We start from the raw sequence: 27,445 nt of genomic DNA on the forward strand, positions 1-27,445 counted from the left end.
CTGCAGGAACATAATTTCCTGAGTTGGTGAGACTGATTTGGCAGCAAGAAGAAACTAAGTCTCTAGGGTCATCAACCCAATCCTGTGGAACTGCCTGCCACTTCCATCTTAACCTTTAAATGCCTCCTGAAAACTTTTCTGTTCCCTCAGACTTACACAGGAAAGCAATACATCTTTTCCACAATAGTTCGCTGATTTTTTTAAATTTTAACTTTTTATATGGCTTTATGTATAATGGTTGTAAACTTCTCTGATTTTTGTTGTTGTTATAAAACTGGGATATATATGCCTCAAAACAGTTTACGAAAAGAATTAAAAATATTAATTCTGTAATGAACAACATTTTCCATCCCCCCCCCCCGTTATACTTAACCATGGTTTGTTTCTTGTAACTATCGCCAAATGCTGCATATGATTATCTAAACCAGTGGTGGGAAACTTCCTTCAGCATGTGGGCTGCATTCCTGTGATCTGCCTTTCGGAGGCCACAAGCCTTCACCCTGGCTGGCTTTCTGCCTCTGGTGTGTGACTTCTTGAAAGGTTCCCTATAGGTCCCTCTAGCTGAAACGGTCCTGCCCCTCCCCAAATAATTAATAAACGAGATTTCCCTCCTTCCAACAGGATTACCACAGAATAATTAAAAACCCAATGGATATGGGGACTATCAAGAAACGGCTAGAGCACAACTATTACTGGAGTGCCAGCGAATGTATGCAAGATTTCAACACCATGTTTACAAATTGCTACATCTACAATAAGGTAAAGGGTCTGGACCCGGGGGCTGAGATGTATGTTGTCGGGTGTTGTGTCCTTTTAGTATTATGAGGAAGTCCAGACTATGAAACAAGCCGGACGAGAACTTTAGTGCAAGTGGTGTAAGTCTTACTCTGAAGATAACCAAACACTATTAAAAACACCTAACTGTGCCTACAGTGTGGCAGTGTGGGCCTGCAAAAATGGCTCATTTTGCAGCTCACATTGTGTCCTCTAGTAACCAGCTGGTGGAGTTATTTTGGAGGGTCTCAGGGTTACTTACTCCCACTGTAGAGGAGAGACCTCTGGAGCCCTTGAAGACCTGCTGTGATCAACTGGCTACACACTTTTGAGGATAAAATCACTCAGCTTTAAATAATAATAATAATAATAATAATTAATAATAATTTATTTATACCCCGCCTATCTGGCTGGGTTTCCCCAGCCACTCTGGGCGGCTTCCAACTGAATATTAAAAACAATACAGCATCAGACATTAAAAACTTCCCTAAAGAGGGCTGCCTTCAGTTGTCTTTTAAAAGTAAAATAGTTGTTTATTGCCTTGACATCTGCTGGGAGGGCGTTCCACAGGGCAGGATCATGACTCTGTGCTTGTTGCAGCTCTGGAGGGATCATGGCTCTGTACTTGATGCAGCTCTGGTTGAAGTACGCATTCCTGCCATGAAGGATGTTTTATGGGATCAGTTTCTCCTCATGCAATCAGCTGATGTGGACAAGATGCTGGTGGCAATGCGTCTGACCACATGCAACCTTGACCCCTGTTCCTCCTGGCTTGTTAGATCTAGCATAGTGGGACTGACTGGTTGGGTCCAGAGTGTGATTAATGCTTTGCTGCATGAGTGGGTTCCTACTGACATCAGGCAGGCACCTTTGATCAGCAGCCTTAGCGCTGTTACAGGTGCCACATAATACTTGTTCCATGTTTGTAAGAACTCAATATTTTAGTGTGGCAGCACCTATACTTTGGAACTTCTCGCCTATTGATATCGGACGGACACCTTCGCTGTACTTGTTGCAGCACCTGCAAAGAGCTATATTGTTTAGATAAGTTTACCCAGATGTTTTAGAAGATTGGTGCAAATTTTGATCCGTTTTTAAAATTTTTTTGAAAGTTTTAAATCCTTGCTGTTAATTTTTCTAAGTGATGATCTTAATTATCTTTTTCTTTCTTTGCAAACCACTTTGAGGTCTTTCCCCACCACACTCAAGTGGTGTATGAATGTTATGAAGCAAACAAATAAATAGATGTGAGGTGTCAAGCCTTCCTGTGTGTCCTCCCCATGACCTCCTGCTTTCTCCCACCCCGTCTCCAGCCCACCGATGACATTGTTCTCATGGCCCAAGCCTTGGAGAAGATCTTTCTTCAAAAAGTCGCTCAGATGCCACAGGAAGAGGTTGAGCTCTTGCCTCCAGTTCCGAAAGGCAAAGCGCGGAAGATGGCTGGCAGCGGGCACAGCACAGGTTGGGATGGCATATGTCATAGAACCATAGAATTGTAGAGTTGGATGCATCCTCTAGCGTCATCTAGTCCAATCCCTCCAGTGCAGGAATCACAGTTTAAGAATCCCTGGCAGGTGGACTGTAGAGTTAGAAGTAACCCAGATGGTAATCTAGTCCAATCCCCTGAAAGGCAAGTGGATTATTTATGGATGAAGCAAATAAAGAAAGGGGTGTAGTTCAGTGACAGAGTGTCTGCTTTGCATCCAGAAGGTCCCAAGTTCAATCTCTGACAGCAGCTTGTAGGACTGCAGAAGTATCCCTCTTTGAAACCCTGGAGAGTGGCTGCCAGTCAGTGTAGACACTATTGAGTTGGATGGACCAAATGTCAGACTCGTATAAGGCATCTTCCTGTGCTCCTATTGAACACAGCACTTTATTCAGAACCATGAGGACTAGAATCTTAATCTTTAGGGGGAGGGCCTTAGCTCAGGGATGGAGTGTTTACTTGGCATGCAGGAAGTCCCAGGTTAAGCTGCCAGTGGCATCTCCAGGTAGGGCTTGAAGAGAACTTTGGCTAGAGAGCTGCTGCCTGTCAGTGTAGACAGTGCTGCGCTAGATGGACCAGTGGTCTGACTCGGTGGAAGGCAGCGTCCTATGTTCCTATCTAATGAACCCCTGTATTCAGAACCGTGAGGACTAGAATTTTGTTCTCAGAAACATTAAGGGCTAGCAATTTTTTTCTTGCAACACTTTCCAAGTTACAGAGAAGGAGGTATGGTTCAGGTAGAGGATTTTAATTATTTAGAGCTTTTCTATGGCTCTCTTCACTCAAAAAGGCTCACAGGAGTGGCTTAAAACAAGACAAGTCCCTCCTCATAGGCTTACAGCTTTTTAAAAACAAACAAAAACACCATAAAAACAACCCATGAGGGAAAAGGGAGATGGATGGGAAGAGGAACAGTAAACTTAAATAATATTATTCTTAAATAATAGCTGTTTTCATGATTCAGAAATAGTTCAGGGGTAGGGCTGTGTGATATCTGATTTTCAATAAGACAATATATCACCAGCTAAACATTATGATATTTCAGTATATCGCCATGCTTGAAATAAGGCTGGAACTATGTAGAGGTGAATTTGGTAATCCCCTGGCAACTGCTCCTACCTACAGGTCTAACTCTAAAATTGATAGATTTTTATTTACCTTTAACATATTGTTAAAACTGTTATATTATAGTACTACTGTACTGATAAATTAAATTAAATTAGCACATTTTCTCTAAAATTAAAGCTGTAGAAGTAATTCAGTAGCATAGATATCAAAGGTAAGGTGAGAGAATGTTTCCTAAAAAATAAATTACATTAAGAAACAAGAAAAAAAGCCAATTCACAATCACTGTCACACTTTTAGATATTCAAATATATTTCACTACTGAGTCTTCGTTGAATCCCACAACACCAGTTATTAGATTGTTTGTTAATTTTATTTACTAAACCAGGCCAAAATAGAGCGAATGAAATGGATAAATTTTAACAGAATAAAAAAATTGCTAAACAAATTTTATATTTTTAGTGCCAGGGGAATCTGCATTTCTTTTATAATCCAGACCAAACCAGAAAGAATGGATAGTTTTACAGAATAAAAAAAGATTAAACTCACTCTCTCTCTCTATATATATATATATATATGCAAGGAAAATTTGATGCATTTAATTATATGAAAATTTACTCATTGATAGTGTGCTTCAACAGTAACGTTACAGATTTCTGGAGAATATATTAATGTTAATAACTTAATAATAAATGTGTGAGGAAGCAAAGGGGTAAGAGGAGAATCGAGAAGAGTTCCAGGGTAGGGAGGAGGGTCTGGAGGAGAAAATGAGGAGCATAATGAGGGAGACAGAGAGAATTTTGCGTACACACACACACAGAGAGAGAGAGAGAGAGAGAGAGAGAGAGAGAATACATGCAGATGGGGAAAAGAGGGAAGTGGCCAGAGCAGCGTGTTTTTCTTTCTTTTAATCTGAAGCAACTACGGAACATGTTCTTCAGCAGTTTCTTTGGGACAGGGGAGGTGGTGGAGGGGGGGCAGGAGAGCTACTTTAAAGTTAAGAAGAGGAGCTGCTGCCTGCTAGCAGAAAGAGGCTAAGTTAATTTTTATATATACAGTGGTACCTCAGGTTACAGACGCTTCAGGTTACAGACTCCGCTAACCCAGAAATAGTACCTCAGGTTAAGAACTTTGCTTCAGGATAAGAACAGAAATCACGCAACGGCGGCAACGGGAGGCCCCATTAGCTAAAGCGGTACCTCAGGTTAAGAACAGTTTCAGGTTAAGAATGGACCTCCAGAACAAATTAAGTTCTTAACCTGAGGTACCACTGTATAAAAAACTGCTCTGGTTATTCATAAAAACAAAACGCGCACAAACACACGAGATGGAGAGGGAGGGACTCTCTCTCTCTCTCTCTCTCACACACACACACACACACACACACACACACACACACAGGCAATCGCACACCCACAACCAATAAGCACAGCAGGGGGAAGAAGGAAATGGCTCTAATGCCACAGCAGCGTGTTCTTTCTTTTAATCTGAAGCAACTACATAGCGTGTTTATCTGCATCTTGCTTTGGACAGGGGAAGCGGGGGTGGCGGGGAGGGGAAGAGCTACTTTAGAGTAAAGTTAAGACGACCTGCCGCCTCCCAACAGAGAGAGGCTGGGTTAATTAAAACAACAACACAAGGTGTTCTGCTGCTTCTCAGAAACGAAACGCACACACAAACATGGGAGTGGGGAGGGAGGGAGACATACACACAGACAATCGCACACCCACAACAAGCACAACAGGGGGAAGAGGGAAGCGGCTCTTACGCTAGAGCAGTGTGTTTTTCTTTTTACTATGCCCCCAGTTTATATTATTACGTGAGAACAGAAGGAGAAAGGGGGCTCCAGATTCAGCAAGAGTCTGGCATCTCTGAGGGAGGGAAGTTCCTGCTCGCAGGTTGTTGAGCTCCACCTGCTCAGGAGACAAAGCACTCAGGCGGAGTTAGAGTTAGGAAAGGTCAGAGTTAGGCTGCATGCACCTGTGCACACACACGATATCTCCAAGAACGATTTTTGCCTGCCGCTGAGGAGGCAGGCAGGGGAGACGGCGAGCTAAGGCAGAGAGTTTACCCTGCAGTGCACACAAAGTTTCTAAGTGAGCGATTTTTGCATTAGCCTGCTGCTGCTGCTGCGACAGGAAGTACAGAAAAGCAGCTGAGGCAGAGTTAGCAATAACAATGGCTGCAACAGGACAGGAAGCAGCGTTGGCTTCCCGGTTTTTGTAATATCATGCTTTTTGACTATTGCACACAAGCACACACACGACTCAAGATAAATTGCCAGGTAATTTTTTAAAAAATGGTTATCACAATTTGCTCTTAATATTGATTATAAGACAATATATTGATATATTGCGTGGCCCTATTCAGTGGTAGGAAACGCCTGTTGGAGCTTGCTCTTTGGCAAAGCTAATGGAACAAGACGTTGCAGAAGACCTTGCAGTCATGAAAGAAGCAGCACACAAGGAAGAAGGGACGGGGAGGTGAGAGGGGAAATAAGAAAAAAGCAGCAATCTCGGGCACCGTTTCTTAAACAGTATTTATCATCATGACCAGCTGGGGTAGAATGTTTCTGATTGAGCTGGCCTTCATCCCCAAAAGAACCAGGAAGGGGTTTGCTACTTTGACCCTTTTCTCTCTTGTTTTTCTTTTTTTAAAAAACAACAACAACCAGGAGCTCAGCACCCAGCAGCCTTATCTTCCGTGTCTCCATCAGCCCCCTTCCAGAATGTCCCTCCTTCCGTGTCGCAGACGCCAGTCATCGCTGCCACGCCCGTGCCAACCATCACCGCGAACATCTCCCCCATTGCTGCGGCCCCTGCTGCTGTGCCCCCACTGCCTCCCCCTCCTGCTGCCACTCCCATCATGCCTGTGGTAACTGCTATGTCACCTATTGTCAAGGTAAGCAAAAGAAAATAAACCCAACCCACAGGAATCAGAGAGTAGGAAGTACCTTTTATCATACAGTATGTGGTGGACATGTAAAATGGCTAAGAGCTTCTGGGAGATGATACATAATGAATTGAAAATAAAAATGTTTAAAAGGAAATTTGTAAAAAGCCTGGAAGTTTTCTTTTAGGTATAATTGATGCAGATATACCTAGAGATCAGGAAAATCTCCTATGCAACTACAGCAGCCTGACTGGTATATGCTCAGAAATGGAAGGAGGGCACGATACCAACAAAGGAATGGCAGATAATATTGATAGAATATGTAGAAATGGCTAATTTGACTAGTAGACTAAGAGACCAGGACGAGAAAGACTGGAAAAGATTTGCAACATACTTGAAAAGTTACTGTAAACTAAAATGTTAGCAGTGTTAGAATAAATTCAGCAGTATGAAGTATATTGAAATAAAACTGAAAAAGAGAGATTCAGGTAGGTAGCCGTGTTGGTGTGACGCAGTCGAAATAAATAAATTAAAAAATTGTCCAGTAGCCCCTTAGAGACCAACGTAAGTTTGCTCTGGGTAAAGTGATAAATACGGATGATTTCCAGAGAAGCTGGGGGAAGTTCAAAAAGAGATAATTTGTTAAAACTTGGATAAAAATGTATAATTGTATTGGAAAATTAATAAAACTTTATTTGCAAAAAAAGGTTGCTCTGGGTATAAGCTGAAGAAGTGTGCATGCACACAAAAGCTTATACCCAGAACAAACTTAGTTGGTGATACTGGACAATTTTTTTAAATTTTTTATTTTCAAAAAGAGAGAATACGGAATAATTAGAATTTGGAGCGGCAGTGGGTTAATAAAACGAAGCATGGAAGGTGGCGGAAAGGAAAATCGATGATAAATGTATGGTTTGTATTTTGGTTAAATGTCATTGTGCAAACTATGTAAAATTGAAAATGATAATTCAAAAAGAAAAAAAGAGTTGCAAGTGGGGATTGAACCTGAGACCCTCCTACATACACTACCAGTGATCCAAAGCCCATCCAAAGCAAGATTCTAGTCCTCATAGTTCTGAATAAAGGGCCCATGCATTCATCATTTATTATTTGTAGCCTCTCCTTTTTTAAAAAATGTGTATGTGTTTTCCTTTGAATTTCAGAAAAAGGGAGTGAAGCGGAAAGCGGACACAACTACCCCAACCACATCAGCCATCACAGCCAGTCGGAGTGAGTCGCCCACCCCGCTGCTGGACTCCAAGCAGGCAAAGGTGGTGGCCCGCCGGGAGAGTGGGGGCCGGCCCATCAAGCCGCCCAAGAAAGACCTGGAGGATGGGGAGGTGCCCCAGCACGCGGGGAAGAAGGGGAAGCTATCTGAACACCTCAAGTACTGTGACAGCATCCTCAAGGAGATGCTCTCCAAGAAGCACGCAGCATATGCTTGGCCCTTCTACAAGCCAGTGGATGCTGAGGCTCTGGAGCTGCATGACTACCATGACATCATCAAGCACCCGATGGATCTCAGTACTGTGAAAGTATGTCCCCTGTTAGTCTTGATTCATTGTGTTGATAGCCCACCTTTTCCTCCTCCCTTTTCACAGCAACCCTGTAAGGTAGGTTAGGTCAGGCTGAGAGAGGCAGTGGCTGTGAGCCAAGGTCACACCCAGTGAGCTTCATGGCTGAGTGGGAGGATTTGAAGTTCCTAGGCCAACAATCTAACCACTATATCACTTTTTTAAAAGGCATTTAAAATTTTTCATAATGAAAAATAGGGGTAAGTTAAAAGGAGACTAGGAATTGTTTGCATGCCTGGATAGGCTTGTCCAAACAAAAAGGTTTTAAGCAAGCACTAGATAGGGTGTAGTGAAGGCACCTCCCTGCTGTCAATAGGCAGGGCATTCTACAGTGCAAGTTTGAGTTCTTAAAAGCACAGAGTGGGCATTATGTGGCACATGTGACAGTGCCAGTTCTATGGACTGAAGCAGTCAAGTGCTTATATATGACCAAGGCAATCTCACTGGTAAACTGGTCCCAAGTTGTTAAGGGCTTAATACACTAACCATAACAGTTTGAACTTGTCCCAGTTGCAAATCCTACTGATTATATTTATTATTCAATTCATGCCAGCCACCCCCCCCCAAGGAGCTCAGGGCAGTAAACAGGTATACAGTTTAAAATTAAAACAACAACACTGGAGCCTTTAAAAAGCATTATAATTAAAAACAGTTACAATTTAAAATGTCTTAAATCCAATGATTTTGGGGTTGCCAGGAACAGTCTTTTTCAGCCACCACAAGCTTGAGTTAAAGGGGTCATACGTCAATGTTTTCAAACCCCTCTTGAAAGTTAATAATGTTGGGACAAGTGCTTCTCACTAGGGCGGGCTTTCCTCAACCAGGAAGCCACCACAGAGAAGACCCTGTCACGGTTCAGAACTAACCAGGCAGCACCCAGGGACTACCACCAGAGGCAGCTGCCAGGCTGATGCTGGCATTGGATGAGGAGGAGTTGTGGCCTGGTCCATCAACAGTGGACTTGTTTTTGCTGCTCCTCCAATGCTTGCTGGAAGATTTCTGATATATAATCATAGAATTTTAGGGTACAGGGGTCAAGGGTAATCTAGTCCAACCCCCTGAATTGCAGGAATCACAGCTCAAGAATCCCTGATGGATGACCATTCAACTTCTGCTTTAAAATCTCCAGTGAAGGAGAGTCCCCCACCTTCACAACATATATGAGCAAAACTCAAATCCCACATGACATACTCTCAACCGTATCATTTTATTCCTGTAGCATTTCTAAGCATCAAAAGTGCTTGTAAATAATTGTTTTGTTCTCTGCAGTGACTATAGTAGTTTGTCGATGGTTTCCAGCCCTGCCCCAGATTAAACTCTACCTCAAAAATAAAAAATAAACTTTCTGCATATGTGAATTCAAGTTGCTTAGGGCTTTTTCGACCTGTTACCCAACTTTCCCTCTCCCTGTTCTTCCGTCCCTCCCGACTTTCTTGTATTTGCAGAAAAAAATGGACGTTCGGGATTATCAAGATGCCCAGAGCTTTGCGGCGGACATCCGGTTAATGTTCTCTAATTGTTATAAGTACAACCCTCCAGACCATGAAGTCGTGGCTATGGCCAGGAAGCTTCAGGTAAAGTGATGGACAAAATGGAACCAGAACAGAGACTCAAAAACTGATATGAGAAATAAATTAATTTCCTTGTTAAAGGTGCCTATGAGGCTTTGGATTATGCCTAATTCCCCTTGCCTGCCTCCAAAATAATGCATTTCTGTCCCTGATTTGGCCTGTCCCAGGGAAGTGACTCAGGCAGAGAAGCAACAAGCAGCCTCCTCATAGGAGCAGAGTGGATCATTTATGCACATCTGTATTGGGGACACTTTTAGAGCAGAGGTGGTCAAGTAAGTCCCGCTGGTGGGCCAGAACTTTTTCTCCTCTCCTCCCACTGGGCAAAATTGTGACAGGTGGGTGAGGATGCCGGCCTGTCAGTCACCTGATGTCACGGTGATATTGGGTGACTTCGTGGGGGTTTTGCCTGAGCAGTTGCGGGAGGTGGGGGGAATCATGCAGGCAAAGGCAGAGGTCTTTACAAGCACTGATAATCAAGTGGATGCCTCTGGTTAGCTGACAGGTGAGGCATTTTTAGACCAGCTGGGTATTTACCTGGAGGTGAAGGACAGGTGAGCTTGGTTTGGTTGGCATAATTGGGCCTATGTACAGAAGTGTCCCTTCTGGGGAGGGGGGGGGAGCTATCATTTTTTGTAATGAGATTTTTATTAAAGTTTTTAAATAACACAATAAAAACTGCTACAAAAAATACAAACAGAATAAGTAGAATATGGAGTCCTCTCTTAAGAGTAATTTTTAGCCCTTACCACCCAAAGGGGACAGTAGCTCATTCCCAGCTCTCACCTGGAATCTTTCCTTTCTCCTCCCAGCATTTGGCCCTGAAAGAGTGACATTTCCTTGTACATTAAAAATATGATTATTTAAAACATTCAGTCCATGCTAACACCCATTTTCTCTATTTTCTGTTAAACAATATTTCTTTTAAGTCAAGGTGACTCAGAATCAATCATTTATTTTCCCCACTAAAAGCCTAAGATAGGTTCCCGAATTGTTATTATTGGTACCTGTCAACCATATTTTTTCTTTAATATTAACTTTACCTCCATTAATTCCCACCAGCATTATTCCATATCAGCTGACAGTAAATTCTTCTGTCTGTGTCCATTTTAAATCTATCCAGTGTGGTCACATATTGGGATAATATTCTATATTTTTCTTACTATATATCCATTAGTCCATGTCCTGTATGTTCAAATTCCATTTCCTGTTGTGTTTCCATTTCCTGTTGTATTTATGATAGCATCCCAATCTGCTCTTCTAGGACCTTTGATTTTTTTGTTTTTCCAAGTCTTTTTCCATAGAGAATAGCATAAATTTAGCAGCAGCATTCTCTGAATTCACTCCAAATTGACTGCAGAACATACTTTGTCTGCTAGAACTGAAGAAAGGCCAGGAATGAAGTTTTTCCCAGTGCTTCCCCCCTCTCAAATCCATCAATGCCATATCCAGACAATTCTCCATATCACTATTTGTGATTTTATCTTCTCCTCCAAATCCTTGTATGGAAGGCATTTCAATTTCAGCATCTGCTTCCTGTAATTTAGCTATTTATCATCCAGTCCTGCTAGCTTTTCATCGATTTGGTTTGAAGCACAGAATTGGAGAGTTGGAAGGAGCCCTCAAGGGGCATCTAGTCCAATCCCTTGCAGTGTAGAAATAACAGCTAAATGTGAGAGGATTATGCAACTAGACTGCATCAAAGCAGATTATGCCCAGCTGGCCAATATACGTCCTATCTTTTTTTGGGGGGGGGGGGGGTGATTCAGCAATGATGCTCTTGTGTTTCACATCCTTGCCTTTGTTCCAAATTGTTTATTTTTTTGAATGGGAGGTTGGGGAACACTGCTTCCAAGGAGAAAGTGGGTAGAGGGGGTGGGGAAACTCACTGTCATGGAAAGTGGTGATGGCCACCAATCTTAAATGGCTTTAAAAGAGGAATAGACAAATTCATGGAAGAGATAAGGCTGTCAGTGGCTGCTAGCTATGGATGCTTTAGCTGAGATTCTTTGCATTGTAGTGGGTTGGACTTGATGATCCTTGGGGTCCCTTCCAACTCTACAGTTCTGTGATTCTTTGATTCTATGGCTGTGCTCTTTCTCTATGGTCGGAGGCAATGATATTTTTGAATACCAGTTGCTGGGAACCACAGAAGGAAAGAGGGCTCTTGTGCTTGGACTCTACTTGCATGCTTCCCTTCGTTTTTGTTTTTTTAAAAAAAATATTTATTAAAGTTTTCTCTGCATGCTTCCCTTTGGAGCATCTGGGTGGCCATTGTAAGAACAGTATGCTGAACTGGATGTGGCCAGTGGCTTATCTTATGTTCCTAGAAGGGTTGTGGGCTCTCTCTGCCCCCTCTACAAACCTCTCTCTTTCATATGCCCTCTCTCTCCGCACGCAGGATGTCTTTGAGATGAGGTTTGCCAAGATGCCGGATGAGCCGGCAGAGCCCCTGGCCCAGCCCCCACAGACGGCACCGGTTGTCAGCAAAAGCATGGAAAGCAGCCATAGCAGCGAGGAGAGCTCCTCCGACTCGGACAGCTCAGACTCTGAAGAGGAAAGAGCCACACGGCTGGCTGAGCTGCAGGAGCAGGTGAGAGGTGGCCCCATGCCAGAAGTCCTCTTCCACACCACACACAGTTAACCTGTGGAACTCAGTCCTGCAAGGCAGTGATGGCCACCAACTTGGATGTCTTTGGAAGAGGATTGGACAGGTTAAGGGAGGAGAAGGCTATCAATGGCTGTTAGGCATGATGGCTTTGGTCTACCTCCACTGTCAGAGGCAATGATGCTTCTGAATGCTAGTAGCTAGGAATCACAAGCGGGGAGAGTTGCTGTTGCTCTCAGGTCTTGCCTGCGGGCTTCCCTTTGGGGCATCTGGTTGGCCACTGTCAGAACAGGATGCTGGACTAGGTGGGCCACTGGCCTGATCCAGGATGGCTCTTATTATGTTCTTATGGTCCTTTAAAAACAAACAAACGTTGAGATCTCATTCCCAATGGGTTCCAGGCCAAGCTCCAATAAAAGCCCCTCTACACGTGAGCTTGCTTGACATTTTGGTATCTATGAAATATGTCTGTGAAAAAACCTAGTGTTCAGCCAGCACACATATGGTTCTAGAAGTCTTCAGTTTGAGAACCACCTCAGCAAAATAACTTATTTTGGAGTATAAGTCACTTAGTCTCAGTTGGGCTGATCTGTAATATGAGAGCTACACTTGCCTCTGAAGAATTTAAATGATCATTTACTTGTTTGAAACAAGGTCCTGCTTTTTAGTGTTTATAAAGTAAACTGCAATGTGGCTAATATTCAGAGGCTTTAAAAAAATAAGAATCCCAAAATAATCCAAACAGTTTTGGCTTACTAGGAACCTTTCTTTCTTTTTTAAAAAATTGGGTGCCTGAAGGCATACATTGTGTGGTTCTTATAATGCAAAAAATACATTATGAAAAAAGAATTGTGAGTGGGGGAAATGCTGCTGGCCCTTGCGTTTTCATGCACTTTGAGTGGCCTGGAGGGCTAGAAAGTTGGCCCTTTTAAAAGGAAAGAGAGGAAAAAATGAAAAGATTCTCAGGATTCCTTGGGAGACCAGAGTGTAATTTTTTTGTGTGTTCATGTGGCAAATGCAGATTGCGGGATCCCCTACCCTTCCCCCCCTCCCTTCCTACCGAATGGATTCGCACTCAGGATGCACGATTAGCTTCCTCGCCTGTCTTCTTGTTCACACAGGACTGTTCCCGATCATTGAGGCAGTGCTACAAGGTCAATGACTCCCGAGACTGGAATGGATGGAATGTATTTGTTTATTTTAATTTTAATTTTAAAATTTTCATTTTCTTATTGCTGTCCGGATATGTCAAGTTGTGTAGCATTAGCATAGCTCTCTCTCTATATATATATAATATCCTATCTATAAGCTGTGTTGCATGTGAGATAATTTTTCCGTCCTGCTGATCCAGTAAAGCTCTGGGCTTCAGCTGGCAATGTGGGATTCTGCAGGTGTTTTGATAATAAATTTGTTTTAAAATAAATTGGGGATGAAAGGGGAAAGAGAGAGGGTGACAAGAGGTCAAGAGCTTTGAGTTCTGATCCTTTTAACAGTCATGGAGGACGGGAATTTTAAAAGCACCTGGATCTGGTCAATGATGAGAGAATGCTTAAAGCAGCACTGGAGAACATCAGTGGCCCATCAGCTGTTTGCTGGACTAAAACTCCCATCAACCCCTGACTATTGGCCAAGATGGCTGGGGCTGATAGTAGTTGAAGTCCAACAAGAAATTGAGGGCCACGGGTTCCCCACCCTTTATCCAAGGAGAGGGATTCCACTCTCACATGAGGGAATGTCTCTTCTATATAGAGGCATCCTTCCACCTCTTGCATGCAGTAGTGGAATACTCCTTCTTAGATCAGGGATGGAGGCCTGGGGGCCCTCCAGATGTTGTTGGATCACAATTCCCATCTGACCATTGTCAGTGTGGCTGGCGGGGGTTGATGGGAGCTGTAAGTCCAGCGTCATCTAGAGGGCACCACGTGTTTCTTACACCTGGTTTAGATAAGAATTGAGCTAGGTGGCCTGCTATAGACTATTTTGTTACAACAGTTTATATTCTAGAGGGCTTTTTTGAGTTTTGTTGCTCTTGGCATGGCAGGAGAGTAGGAAAAAATGAGATTGTGAGCCCCCAAGGGCAGGGCCTCATCACTGCTTTTAACTGATGCTTATCTTAGGAGTTTTGTTAAAGGATCTGATGATGATTTAGACAAAGTCCCATATTTCAGTCCTCCTCCATTGGGTGGGGGGTGGGGAACCTATTGGCAGTACATCCTCTTCCACAGCCAGTGCTGCTGAGTCCATAGAGTGTTTGCAATCCAAAGCGATAACCCAGTGCTCCCACCAGATTTCCTGAGAATCCCACTTTTTTCTTTTTTTTTAATGATGGGCAAATTTCTAGTCCTCGTGATAATTCTTTTAAAGGTGATGTCTCTGCTTCTTCCTGGGGTGGAGGTAGGACACACAGTGATATTGCTGAACCAAGTCTTATTTGTGTTTTAACACTTTTAAAAGGGACCCCTTGCTCTGTTTTTGTTCCATTTTTATTTTAGGATTATTTATTTTTATGTGTGTGCTTTTTTAAAAAAAAAACGAAGTTCCATTCTCACTCAATCCTTAGTGCCTGGGGCAAGTTAAAAATGCAGGGATAGAAAAAACAAAAATCACATTAGAAGGGACCCTATTCTGAATGTTGATGTGTTCATCCATCAGTTGATGGCCAAGCAAGGAAATGTTCGGGACTGGATGTTCACAGACCTCTGGGGGAAAAGACAGCCCCACAAGTGGGTAGGGGAGGCTGCCCGTAAGGGCATCTCTTCTGCTTTGAAGATTGGGGTTCCCAAACCTTGGTCTGTGGACTACCAGTAGACCACAAGCTTCATTCAGGTGGTCTGTGGTGTGTTTGTAAGCTTGTGGTTGAACATGGGAAAGAGCCCATCAGTCATTGTACTGAGAGGCTTTTATTTCTTTAGACGCAATGATGGCCAATCAAACCTTCCCACCCACTACCCCCAAAATAAAATAGGAATTTAAAAAGATATCTTCCTATATACAGTATGGAGAAATGCAAGGTGCCGTTATGCTCTGCAGTTTGCATGGCCGCCAGTAGGGGGCAGTGTCAACTACAGCATGAAGAACAGGTGAGCTATTTTAACAGGGAAGGGAAGCACTGCAAAGCACCTACTCCCTACACTAAAAAGGCATGCAACAAGGCTTAGGGGGAGGGGAGGCTCTTCACACAGAAGCTGAGCAAGCTCTTGTGTGAAGCAACACCCCCCCCCCCCAATTAAACACAGCTAGAGTCAGGTTTAATGGAAGGCAGAGTGGTCCTTCATAAAGTGGTTTAACAAGCTGCTTTCTATTAACACCTCCCCCCTCCATTAAATGTGCCTGCAGTGAGGCTTAACATAGAAGGGAGAGGAGCTTCACACAGCTGTTTAGCAAGCCACTCTGTGAATTGCCACCCCCTCCTTTAAAAGGGGTGGGGCTTAGGGCAAGCTGTGGGGGGGGGGAGGGAGTGTGGATAGGTGAGGTGTAAAGGGAAGAGAGGTTGGTCAGGTGTTGCGGAAAGCCAAAAGGGGTAGATGGGGTTAGCAAGTAAAGTGAACATGTGCGGTAGCTGCATTGGCGCACAGCTGGGGAAGGCAACAGCAGGGGTGGCAACCCCTAGTACATTATAAAATGAAATTACAAGTTACCAAAAAAAAGCTTGGCTAAACAATTTTTAGCAGGCACCAAACGCAGTGTGTCTTCCTTACTCCCCTGGTGTCAATGCACTGGGAATATATCAGACAGGCAAAGCTGGGCTTGTTGCTTTCCCACCCTACGTCTGCAGGGTTGTTTGAGAACTGACACCTCCATGGGGAGGGCACCACATCTGGTGCCTCTTTGAGGTTTTTTTTTTTTGTTGTTTTTTTTGTTAGAGTCAAGTGGTATACAAATATGCAATCAATCAATTGGGAGAGGGGGGTATGAAGCCACTGCTATCCATGCAGTTGTAGCCCAGATCATGGCAGGCACATATAGAATCACCACACATGGGGTGGTGGAGGGGCTAGTTTTTGGTTCTCGCCAATGGCATTTTGCCAGGAGCACTGCTTGGTGGTAGCCCCTGTAAGTTCCTGCAGAAGGTGGCAAATATCCCTCAGCCACCAGGAAAGTAAGATAAAGGTAAAAGGGAGAGAATTTCACCCAAATTTTATAGTTGTTGAATGTGATTTCTTTTCTCATTAATTGATGGAGAACGATCAAGGTGGGGTGGGAAATGCAGGAGGGATCCCCCCGGCACAATTTTAGAGTGGCTCATTCCCTCCAAGGGAGCTGGCTCTGGAGCAATATGGCCACCTTAAGCTTTTACTCTTCCATCTTCCCCTGCTAGTTGAAGGCTGTCCACGAGCAACTTGCTGCTCTCTCGCAAGCCCCCGTGAACAAGCCAAAGAAGAAGAAGGAGAAGAAGGAAAAAGAGAAAAAAAAGAAAGACAAGGAAAAAGAGAAGGAGAAAGAGAAGCACAAGGCAAAGGCTGAGGAGGAGAAGAAGGTGAAGGTCACTCAGCCGGTGAAGCAGGCCCAGCAGAAAAAGCCACCGGCCAAGAAGGCCAACAGCACCACCACCGCAAACAGGTAAAGGGGAGATGTGTAGTGGTCTGGGGTCACTGTTTCTGCAGCATGGTCCCTGTCTCCGATGTTACGGCCTAGGACCCTCGTACCTATGGGACCTCCTCTCCTGGTATGCCCCACGGAGGACCTTAAGGTCCATATATAGCAACACCCTAGTCGTCCTGGGCCCTAAGGAAGTTAGATTAGCCTCAACCCAGAGCCCAGAGCCTTTTCAACTCTGGCTCCGGCCTGGTGGAACGCTCTGTCTCTTGAGACCAGGGCCCTGCAGGATCTGATTTCTTTCCGCAGGGCCTGTAAGACAGAGTTGTTCCACCTGGCCTTTGGCTTAGAATCAATTTGATTCCCTTCCCCTCTTTCTCCCCCCTTTCTCCTCCCATGAAGAGGCTGCATCCTAATGTTTTAATGTTGTATCTTAATCTTTTAAATTGTATTTTAATCAACTTGTTTTTATTATTGGTTGTTAGCCGCCCTGTGCCCGGTCTTGGCTAGGGAAGACGGGGTATAAATAAATTTTTATTATTATTATTATTAAAGCCACCCAATCGGCATTGAATGGGGGCTTTTTAAGTCACTGAAATGTGGGAATTAAACTCTAGTTCCCATTTACAGAGTTACGCAGAAGAGAGCCCGGGTCGTCTGACCCTTTCATTAGTTTCCTTTCCCTCCTATTAAAAAAATATGCAAGACACTCCCTGTTTACAGCTTAAATAACAAACAACTTTTACTCAGTGTGCTTGCACTTGTTAGATTAAATATACAAGGCAGGCAGATGTTACTTCCATTACTAATACATATTACACCTAAGACAACAAAAGACTGCTGCAGACTGACCTAACTCTGAGGTAGACAGCAGCATAACGGAACATACCTGCTGCTCCGACTGTGAAGACTGTTAATAACTGCCATAACTGAACCAACGGAAAATAACTGCCTCGGCCTGTGACATCACAGAGTTCTATAGCCCTTTGTGAGCGTTAACCCTTTCACTTAGCAATTTGGATGCTTCATCCCACGAAAAAAGAAGCTGCCTCCTGCTCTGTGCTGACTGGAACTAATCTGAAGGAAAGGAGGAGTTGGTCACAGAGGATCAGCTCCCAAGTTTGCATGGGAAAGCCCCCCTGAGGAGGAGGTGGTTTTTTGGTTTTGTTTTTTTAAAAAAATTATTTAAAAAATTTCTTACGTTACAAAAGTACGGGCGTTGTCTCTATTTCCATAGAGTCTTTTCTACAAGTCAGTTATGTTCAGTGTGAGACATTGATGTTGTACATAGTATAAAGTTGGGAGGAGAAGAAAGAGGAGGGGAGGGGGTGGTAAACATAACATTATTTTACTTAAGTGTATGTGTGAGGTTTTTGTATTGGTGTGACTTGGGCCACCTGCTCCTTATAGCACTGCAGCTCCAGCCCTTTGTAATTAGTTGCCACATTTTTTGTGTGTGTGTGTGTGTAAAAGGTTCCCCAAAGTGTGTGACCCAGTTGTTTTATGGAATATTAATAGCACATTTGCAGAAATTGTTTAAGGGGGCTGAAACAAATGCTAGCCCTACTCCGTGTAGATTCACTGAAATTGATGGCCATGATGAACTTGGGTACAATAATTTCAATGTGTCTACTCTGAGTAGAAATTAGTTGGGTACTGCTCCTCATGTTTGGTGCTTGTAGAAATGTTTTCACTGGAAGTGGAAAGCGAGAGGGTTTGGTGAGTAACACAAGCAGGGAAGGCAGCCCCTAGTCATTCCCTGCTCATGTTGCTCACCAAACCCTCTCTCTTTCCATTTCGCCACAAACCTCCCTCCCCTCACAGTGGGGAGCAAATTAACTTTGCAGGCAATAATAGCAAAGTAACTTTGCAGGCAGCCGAAAAAAGGCGGGAAACAGGTTCCTGTGGCCTACGATTCGGATGAGGAGGAAGAGGGACTCCCCATGACCTACGATGAGAAGCGCCAACTCAGCTTGGATATCAACCGCTTGCCGGGGGAGAAGCTGGGCCGGGTGGTACACATCATCCAGTCAAGAGAGCCCTCGCTCCGGGACTCCAACCCCGATGAAATTGAGATAGATTTCGAAACCTTGAAGCCTACCACGTTACGGGAGCTGGAGAGATACGTCAAATCCTGTTTGCAGAAGAAGCAACGGAAGCCATTCTGTAAGTGGAGGGAGCCTTCCATGACCCATCCTGAAATGAGCAGGGCCATATCTTAATTATTTTTATCTACCTATATATTGCATTCATATCCCACCTTTCCCTCCAAGGAATTCAAAAAGGCATACATGAGTCTCTTCCCCCTCCTCATTTAATCCCACTCATTTAATTCCCACAACAACCCAGTGAGGTAGGCTAAGCAACAACTGGTCCCAAAGGTTGTAAACAATGAACTTTTATTTTTAGGGGGTGGCCCACTTCTCAGAGGCTATGCTTGCATGCAGAAGGTCCTGGGTTCATTAGAGATGCCATTGAGGTTTAAACCTGGGACCTTCTCCATGCAAAGCAGATGACCTGCTACTCAGCTATGGCTTTTCCTCTAAACATGGCATGATTCTAATCCTCATAGTTCTGAGGAAAGGGCTGGATTATTTAATAGGAACATAGGAAGCTGCTTTATACCGAGTCAGACCCTTGGTCCATCCGGCTGAGGGACGTCTATGCTGACTGGCAGAAGCTCTTTCCCCAGCCTTACGTGGAGATGTCACTGGGCATTCAACAAAGCAGGTGCTCTACCATCTAAGGCCCTTCCCTCACTCACAGTGGCATAACATGGGTTGTCAGCACCCAGGACAAGGTCCAAAACCCATCTCTCTTCCTCCATCTCCTCTGTGTTTGCCTTGACCTTCCCCACCAGCCTGTCAAAAGAAGCTTCCTTCAAGGCTGTTCCCCCAGGGCAACTGCCCCAATTGTCCCCCACACTACTCCACTTCTCAGGTTTTGGAGTTGGGGAGATGCAATTGCATAACCCACAAGAGGCCATCTGACCCTCCCCCATCCAGCATCTCTTGGGAGTCATTGGCATGAGGATGCAAAAGACAGTGGTTGCTGACTCTTCCTTCTCTCTCCACATGTCACCAATTGTGCCTTTCTCCCCCGCAGCTGCGAGTGGGAAGAAGCAGGTGGCAAAGTCGAAGGAGGAGATTGCTCAGGAAAAGAAGAAGGAGCTGGAGAAGAGGCTTCAGGATGTCAGCGGGCAGTTGAACAACAACAAGAAGCCTGCGAAAAAAGGTGAACAAAACCTTCTCCCTTCCTGTATGCATTTACTAACTGCATCTGATTCCCTGTTTTGTCCTCACAACTTTGTGAGGTAGGTTAGGCTGAGAAGAAGGGGCAGGGGAGTGTAACCGCCCCAGTAGACTTCATGACCAAATGGAGGATTTGAACCCATGCCTTCTTGGTCCTAGCCTCTGACACTCCTGATTCCTGCATTGCAAGGGGTTGGACAAAATGATCCTTTGGGGCTTGCAGTTCTGTGATTCTAACCACTATACTGTGTTGGCCATTGTGAACCTGCAGCCTTCCCTATGCAAAGCTTTGCATGCAGGACCACCTCTCCTAATATCAACCATCCTGGCCATTGTGCACATTATCTGAAGCCCTTCTTCATGTGCCTCCTCCACAAGCGAACTGGAGGGTGGCAACACAAGAACAGACCTTTTCTGTGGTGGCTCCCCATTTGTGTGGTGCTCTCCACAGAGGCGCTCGCCTGGCACCTTCACTGCCTATATTTAAGCACCAGATAAAAGCATTCCTCTTCTCCCATGCCTTTGACTAATTAAACAATCTATGGACTTTTAAACTGAGGAGGGGGATGTTATTGTTTGTAACTATGGGTTTTTGTTCATTTGTTTTTACATTTTGAACCACCCTGTGATGAAGGGCTGTATAGAAATGCAAATAATAATAATAATAATAATGATGATGATGATGATGATGATGTCCAAGAATAATATAAGTATATAGGAAGATGCTGTTGGATCTTGCCAAAGGGAGCCCATCTAGTTTTGTATGCTGTTTTCACAGTGGCCACCCAAATGCTCCAACTGGAAGCCAGTAGGTAGGATCTGAGCAACAGCAACTCTCTCCACTTGTGATTCCAAATAATTGGCATTCCAAAGCGTAACTGACAGTGGTGGAAGAGCAGTCATCTTGGCTGGTTGCCATTCATAGTCTTCTCCAGGAATTTGTCCAACCCTCTTTTGAAGTCATTGAGTTTGGTGGCCATTACTGCCTCCTGCTGGAGTGAGTTAACTATGTCCAGAATTAGACTTCATCACTCCTGGGGTTTTTATTTAGGGACCTAACATGGAAGGAGGTTTTGTTTTGGCTGCATTCACACAACAGTTTATTCCACTTTAATGATGTTCCCCAACCAATTTCTGTGTTACAGTTGAGCTTCCACATGGTGTAAGAGCCAGTTTCGTAAATCTAGAGGAACATAGTACATATTTAGCACTCATTTCTGTGATGCCAGAAAAAATCCATTTGCAGCCTCCTTAACCCAGAAAATCATGGGAGCAAAGAGATAAAATGTGGGGCAGTTACGCCAACCATACAGTTCTCTTCTGCCATTTTCATGGGGAGAATAATGGGGGAACAGAAGTGTGCATGTGCAGAAAGGGTGGAGGAGTAGCACTGATGCCCAGTGACATTTGTTGTTCCACAACTGGTACGAATGAAATTTAGCACAACGTTCCAGTATATTGTTTTAAAAAGCCACAGTGTCATAACTTAGAGGGTAGCTGGAGGTTTTTAAGCAGAGGTTTGATAGCCATCTGTCATGGATGCTTTAGTTGGTATTCCTGCATTGCAGGGAGTTGGACTAGATGACCCTTGTGGCCCCTTCCAACTCTATGATTCTTTGAGTCTATGATCCTTCTAATGCAACAGGTACTGCAATGTGAAACGAGTGTTAGAATATGGGACAGAAGCACTAGTGTTTTCATCCTAATTCAACGTTCCACACGTCTGAATGCACTATTTTTAGCCTAGAGAAGTTGAATCTTAAATATCCAGGCTGAAGATTGCTTTCACCTAAAATGCTATTTCTTTTCTCATTTCTTTTGCTAGAAAAATCTGGCTCCACCCTTTCTGGAGGCCCCTCTCGCCTGAGCAGTAGCAGCTCCTCGGAATCGGGGAGTAGCAGCTCAAGCTCCACTTCGGACAGTAGTGATTCAGAATAAAGCAACAGACCCTTAAAGGCTCCTGGACAGCGAATGGACGTCTCACAGGCACTTGCCCCGGAAAGTTCTGCAGCGTCCCCTTTTGCTTCTTCCTCGTTACTATATTTTTTAAAAAAACAAACCAGCCTGCTTTCTTGCAACAGGACCAGCTCTGCATCTCATTCCACCCCTCTACTTTTAATTTTTCTTTTAATTCAGTGTTATAAAACCTTCCAGAATTTAATTTCCTCCCCCTACTTTCCCCACCCAGCTTTTATTAGGTTGCAAGATCTTTTTGGGGTGTGTGTGTGGCTAGACTTTTTAAGGCAAGAACTTTCCCTTGCATATAAGGTCTCTAAACTTTTTTTAAAAAATCAAATCATTGAGACGTCTTTTGGTGACCAACAGCAAGAGATGTGGGAACTGGAGAGATGAGTAAAAAAATGTTTGCGAGATGTAATATTAAAAAAGGGGGGTGTTTTTTGGTAACTTTTCTCTCTTACTCTTCCCTCCTCCCCCATGGAAATTCATTTTTAATACAGCCCAAGACTCAGCTCAGTGCTGCTGCTGATGCGGAGTGGGGAACTTTTTTAATGGGGTGGGGTGGTGGGGAGGAGAACCTCTCTGTAAAACGGTACTGTATCTGAAAGACGTTAGCTTTTGAAGTAGTTGATTGTATTTGTTGCTAGCACTAGTATTCCTAACCTCCAAGGGGCCCAATCCACCATGGAATGCTCCTGGGCATGCCCCCTTCTCTCAAATGAGAGGGAGGTGTACAAAATGCACCTCTCCCGTTTGTTTTGGTGGGGTGGGAGTACAGAGACCATGAGCAGACCTTCCTTGTGGATTGGGCCCTGCGTCTACATGTGTGCTGAAGAGCATCATTTTATATATATATATAAATATATTATATATATATGAGGGAAGGAGGAGAAGAAAGCTCACGTACTGTGGATTGTTTTAAAAATGTACCTTTTTAGATATTTCTTTTAAACTTTTTTTAAAGTAAAAAAAATGATACTAGAGATTTGTGCTTCTGTTATGAGAGGTTGGCTGACCTATTAAAGCTAGCAGATGAAATCGTTGAAACTCAAAAAACAAAAAACTGATTTGGCTACAGGATGGGAAAAGGAGAGGTTGTTGTCGCTCTGGGTGTGTGCATGGAGGAGGTTGAGAGGCCTACAATACACATCACAAGCAATTAGCTTTAAAAAAAAGTCTGGGAATGGTCCAATCCCATTGTGCACACCTAGAGCGCAGGAAGAACGTCACTGATGTAGAACTCTGGGTGAACCCAATGACCTTTTCTCGGCAATCTGCAAACCTTGGTTGGTGCTGGTGCTGGGGGATGGGGGTAGTAGCCCTTTCCAGTTTTGCTTGCTGTTGTTAAGGGTCTGTGAAGTATTGGTTTGCATCCAACCAAATTCCCCTCAAAAGTAGACCCACTGAAATGAATGGATCTAAGTTGGTTGGGTACCCCTTACTTTCACTTGGTCTGCTCTAAGCAGCACCACATTCACATCATACATTTAAAGTGCTATGAGACCATTTTAAACAGTCATGGCTTCCCACAAAACATCCTGGAAACTGTGGTTTGTTCAGGTTGCTAAGAGTTGTTAGGAGACTCCTCATCCCCCTTCCAGGGCTGCTATTTTCAGTGGTTTAACAATCAATCCCTCTTCACAGGTAACTGCAAACCATAGTTTTGGGGAAGGAATTGGGGGCTTGGGGTATAAGCACCATGAACAAACTAGTTCCCATAATTCTTTGAGGGAAGCCATGGTGGTTGAAAGTAGCACCATAGTGCTTTAAATATGTGGTGTGAATGTGGCCTAGGACTAGCAATTGGATACACCCCTTGATTTAACATTTGTACAATATTCTGTAGCGATGGCTTTTAAAAAACGAAACCCTCTCACCCTGGTCAGTCTGTTACTTGGGACCTTTTCTATGTGATGTCATTCAGTCTCTTTGCCCTAGGTCCACATCACCCTTTGGTTGAGGTAGGAAGTACCGTGGTACCTCTGGTTACGTACGTAATTCGTTCCGGAGGTCCGTTCTTAACCTGAAGCACCACTTTAGCTAATGGGGCCTTCTGCCGCCGCCACACCGCCGGAGCACGATTTCTGTTCTCATCCTGAAGCAAAGTTCTTAACCTGAGCTACTATTTCTGGGTTAGCGGAGTCTGTAACCTGAAGTGTGTGTAACCTGAAGCATATGTAACCTGAGGTATCACTGTATTCACATTAGCCAGTGAGGCATGGGGCACCACTGTCCAGTTTTTGTGAGGTCCAGACTTTTGAGAGGTCCGGACAACATATGGAAGCCATCTGCATCCTGAGTAGCTGTTGTGATGTTCCTCCATGAGGAATGTTTGGAGAGCTTCTAACAACACAAACCCTACTGGATCAGACCAATGGCCCATCTAGTACAGTATCCTGTCCTCATGGTGGCACCTGGGCTTAGGTGATGTGATGCCTTCTGGAGGTGACTGGACTCCAAACTCCCATGGCCTCCAGCTAGTGTGACCAACAGCCAAGGATGCTGGGAGCTGGTGTTCACCAGCATTTGAAGGGCACCATGTTGACTGCAGGAGGCAGTCCTTGGTTGCTGAGAAGTTGTTAAGAGCTACAATTCCCAGGGTGCTAAAACAATCAGTACCTCTTCTTGGGGATGCCCATATGCTACTGGGCTAAATTCAAGGTTATTGCATTAATTTACAGGGCCGTTAATAATCTGGGCCAGGATAACTTGATCACCTTGAATCCCTTATATCGCTGCCCAATTACTGAGCTCTTCAAGGGAGTTGGTAATCCCCTGTGACTTGGATGCATGGCTCATGGCTCATATCAACCAGGAGCCATGTTGCGTTCAGTGTTGTGGCCCCAGATTTGTGGAACTCCATTCCAATTGAGGTCAGACAGACCCTCTCTCCCTGTTGATCTTCCAGTTCCTAATGAAAACTTTTTTTTATTATTATTCCAGCAGCTATTTCAATTTTATAGTTTTAACTGATATTTTTTTAAGAAAATATATTGTATCTTTGTTAAGAGACTCATTGTAGTGAAGTGGTATATAAATTGTTTAAATAAACATAAATTGTGATAGGAATAGGGGGTTTCCTAACAACTCCCAGCACCCTCAACAAAGAACAGTGTCCAGGATTCTTTGGGGAAAACTATGCCTGCTTAAAGCGGTATCTTAGCTCTTTAAATGTATGTGGTCTATGTTAGGTCCTATCTACACCATACACTTAAAGCATTACGATATGACATTAAACAGTCATGGCTTCTTCCTACAAAGAATCCTGGGAACTGTGGCTTGTTCAGGGTGCTGAGAATTTCTGGAGACCCCTATTAGAGCCCTCACAGAGCTACAATTTCCAGAATTCCCTGTGAAGAGAGATTGACTGTTAAACCACTCTGGGCACTGTACGTCTGGGAGGAGGAATAGAAGGATTTCCTAACAACTCTCAGCACCCTCAGCAAACAACAGTTCCTGGGATTATTTGTGGGAAGCTATGCCTGTTTAAAATGGTTATATAAGAGTGTGCTGTAAATGTATAGTGAGGATGTGGTTAACCATAGAGCCAATTGCTTAACTTAAGGGCACATTCTTGGCTTAGCGGGTCACTGAGGTGCATAGTTGAGACCCAAGCAAAGCCCCCCAAATAGGAAATGAATTGGGGGGAGGGTGAATCTCTCTTGATTCCTTTCTAAACCCTTTTTTTCTAACAGTGGAAAGAAGCTCTTAAGACTGGAAAGCTACTTCTGTGTTGTGAAAGTGCAGGTTTCCCAAATAAACCTTTTACCTCAAAGGAAGGGGGGAGGGGGGATACACTGGGGTGCGTGTGGGGGTGGGGAGAGATAACAACACTTTTGTAAGATTCATCAATTTTTCTAGAAACTATTTTCTCCAGTCTGGATCCCTGCACTTTTTTCAAAAGACACACTCCATAATTAACTGTCCCTTGTTTTGTTTTTGTCTTCTTGTATATACAAGTAACTTTATTTATTAACACCAATGGTCACTTAAAAAACAAACTATCCTGCATTTTGAAGAGTGACAGAAGAAGAAGAAAAATGCAGATTTGTTTTGGTATTTTTTTTAAGAAAGAAAAACAAAGTTCTAAAGAATTGGGAGTACTTTTAATTTAAATGTATTTGACTTTAACCAACAGGTGCTATGGCTCTTTGATAGTTTCCTGTGCTGGGTGCTTAATTCCTTATTTGTGTATTCAGGGGTTTTTTCCCCCCAGGGATGGGTTTAGGGTGGGGATTTGTTTGCTTTCTTTTTTTGTACAGACTTTGGACTTGACAGGTATTAGTACCTTCCAGATAAAAGCATGATTTATTTGTATATTCCTAGTTACCCCCTTTCCAGGTCAGTCTCTGTATCTTTAATTGTTTTAAAAGTAGAACAGTTTGGAAAAAAATAATAATAAAGGAACAAAGACCTGATTTATTTATGTATTTTTTGAAGCAAATGCCACTTCTGTAATACACACATTTGTAAAGCCTTGGGGTGGTGTTGGGCAAATGTGTGATGATCACAACTCTGTTTTCAATTTATTGTGCAGCAGAGTTAATAAAAGTTGTAGGATTGGAAACTGCAATGCAGAAATCACAACTAAAGAAACCATGACAGATGGTCATCCAATCATTGCTTAAATTCCTCAAAGGAAGGAGAGTCCACCACCTTCCAAGGGAGTCTATTGGTTTGGGTCCTAACCTCCAGAGCAGGAAAAAACAAGCTTGCTCAATCTTCCATCATTTCTCCTCTTCTTTGGGCTAAAAACACCCAACTCTTGTAACCATTCCTCACAAGTTAACCTAAGGTTTCTTTGGGGTTGCCAGACCAATCCTTTTTTAAAGCTATTGATGTTGGTCGCCATCACTGCCTCCTGTGGGTGTGAATTCCATAATTTAACCAGGTGCTGCATGAAGGAGGACTTTTTAAAAAATCTGTCTTTAATCTACAAAGGGATCACATCTGGCAGCACAGCAGAGGTCCCAAGCTGCCCCAATCTTTACCAAGGTCTACAGAGGAAGGAGGAAGCTTGGGAGAGAAGTAAAATCAAATCTGGGCAGATGAGATTTTGCTGTTTTTTATGCCAAGTTAGGTCCATCAGTTTCCACTCGACCACCCAAGGCAACCAAGATCTTGCTTACCCTTCATCAGCCAACTCCCACCCCCACCGTACCATGGCAATGCTAAGCTCCAACCCATCTCACTAGGCTTTGCTCCTCAGTTCTTCACATCTTGGTGACTTGGATCTAAAAGGGTTTAGGTTATACTTCCAGTTCCCACATCTCAGCAGTAGGGTCCAAGAAGCTGCCTCTGCAGGGTTGCCAGACCTCCAGCTCTCATCTGAAGCCTTTTTCTGAGCCATAGGTGGCCGGTGGAGGTATTGAATCTCCAGGTGGGCAGGAGAGCCTGGGAGGAGCTGGCTACAAATTATAGCATAGACACTATGCAGTGTGTGCCCACCTCCCCACGTCTCTCCCAATTAACCATCTGCAGGACCTTCTCTGGGGTGGCATCACTCTAGGCTTCAGGTTGGGGCCTTGAAATCTCAGCATCTGGGATTATCTAGACCTGGCAGCTGTTGGTTAAAATGACTGGTGACAGCAATGCTTCTGAATACCAGTTGCTGGAAACCACAAGGATAGGGGACTGCTCCTTGTGTTCAAATCCTGCTTGTGGACTTCTCATGACCACTTTGGGAACAAAATGGACTAGATGGGCCACTGGCCTGATCCAGCAGGCTCTTA

The 27,445-nt window shown here is 43.9% G+C and overlaps 1 protein-coding gene and 1 long non-coding RNA gene across 6 annotated transcripts in view; one reads left to right on the forward strand and one right to left on the reverse strand.

The window, feature by feature from the left end:
- Positions 1-26,131, forward strand: part of BRD3 (bromodomain containing 3) — a 35,288-nt gene extending 9,157 nt beyond the window's left edge. The window contains exons 3-13 of one of the 3 annotated variants that reach the window (XM_082207923.1): positions 622-759; positions 2,088-2,235; positions 6,000-6,226; positions 7,381-7,752; positions 9,237-9,365; positions 11,761-11,952; positions 13,089-13,154; positions 16,286-16,527; positions 18,377-18,669; positions 19,609-19,737; positions 21,580-26,131. In XM_082207923.1, the coding sequence (XP_082064049.1) occupies positions 622-759; positions 2,088-2,235; positions 6,000-6,226; positions 7,381-7,752; positions 9,237-9,365; positions 11,761-11,952; positions 13,089-13,154; positions 16,286-16,527; positions 18,377-18,669; positions 19,609-19,737; positions 21,580-21,692 (2,049 nt within the window). In that variant the 3' untranslated portion in view covers positions 21,693-26,131. The remainder of the gene's footprint in view (positions 1-621; positions 760-2,087; positions 2,236-5,999; positions 6,227-7,380; positions 7,753-9,236; positions 9,366-11,760; positions 11,953-13,088; positions 13,155-16,285; positions 16,528-18,376; positions 18,670-19,608; positions 19,738-21,579) is intronic. The other 2 variants (XM_082207924.1, XM_082207925.1) reach the window with 2 other exon arrangements.
- Positions 2,269-17,653, reverse strand: LOC309523817. 3 transcript variants are annotated; one of them, XR_014215633.1, is made up of 5 exons: positions 17,356-17,653; positions 13,028-13,138; positions 12,128-12,321; positions 10,146-10,180; positions 2,269-2,397 (listed from the first exon to the last, which is right to left on the reverse strand). It is a non-coding gene; the product is annotated as an uncharacterized lncRNA (long non-coding RNA). The 3 variants fall into 3 exon arrangements; XR_014215631.1 differs by lacking the exon at positions 12,128-12,321; XR_014215632.1 differs by lacking the exon at positions 12,128-12,321 and having other exon boundaries at positions 10,146-10,740.
- Positions 26,132-27,445: the final 1,314 nt, after the last annotated feature.

Source organism: Podarcis vaucheri (assembly GCF_965113315.1).
Source record: "Podarcis vaucheri genome assembly, chromosome: Z".
Lineage (NCBI taxonomy): Eukaryota > Metazoa > Chordata > Lepidosauria > Squamata > Lacertidae > Podarcis > Podarcis vaucheri.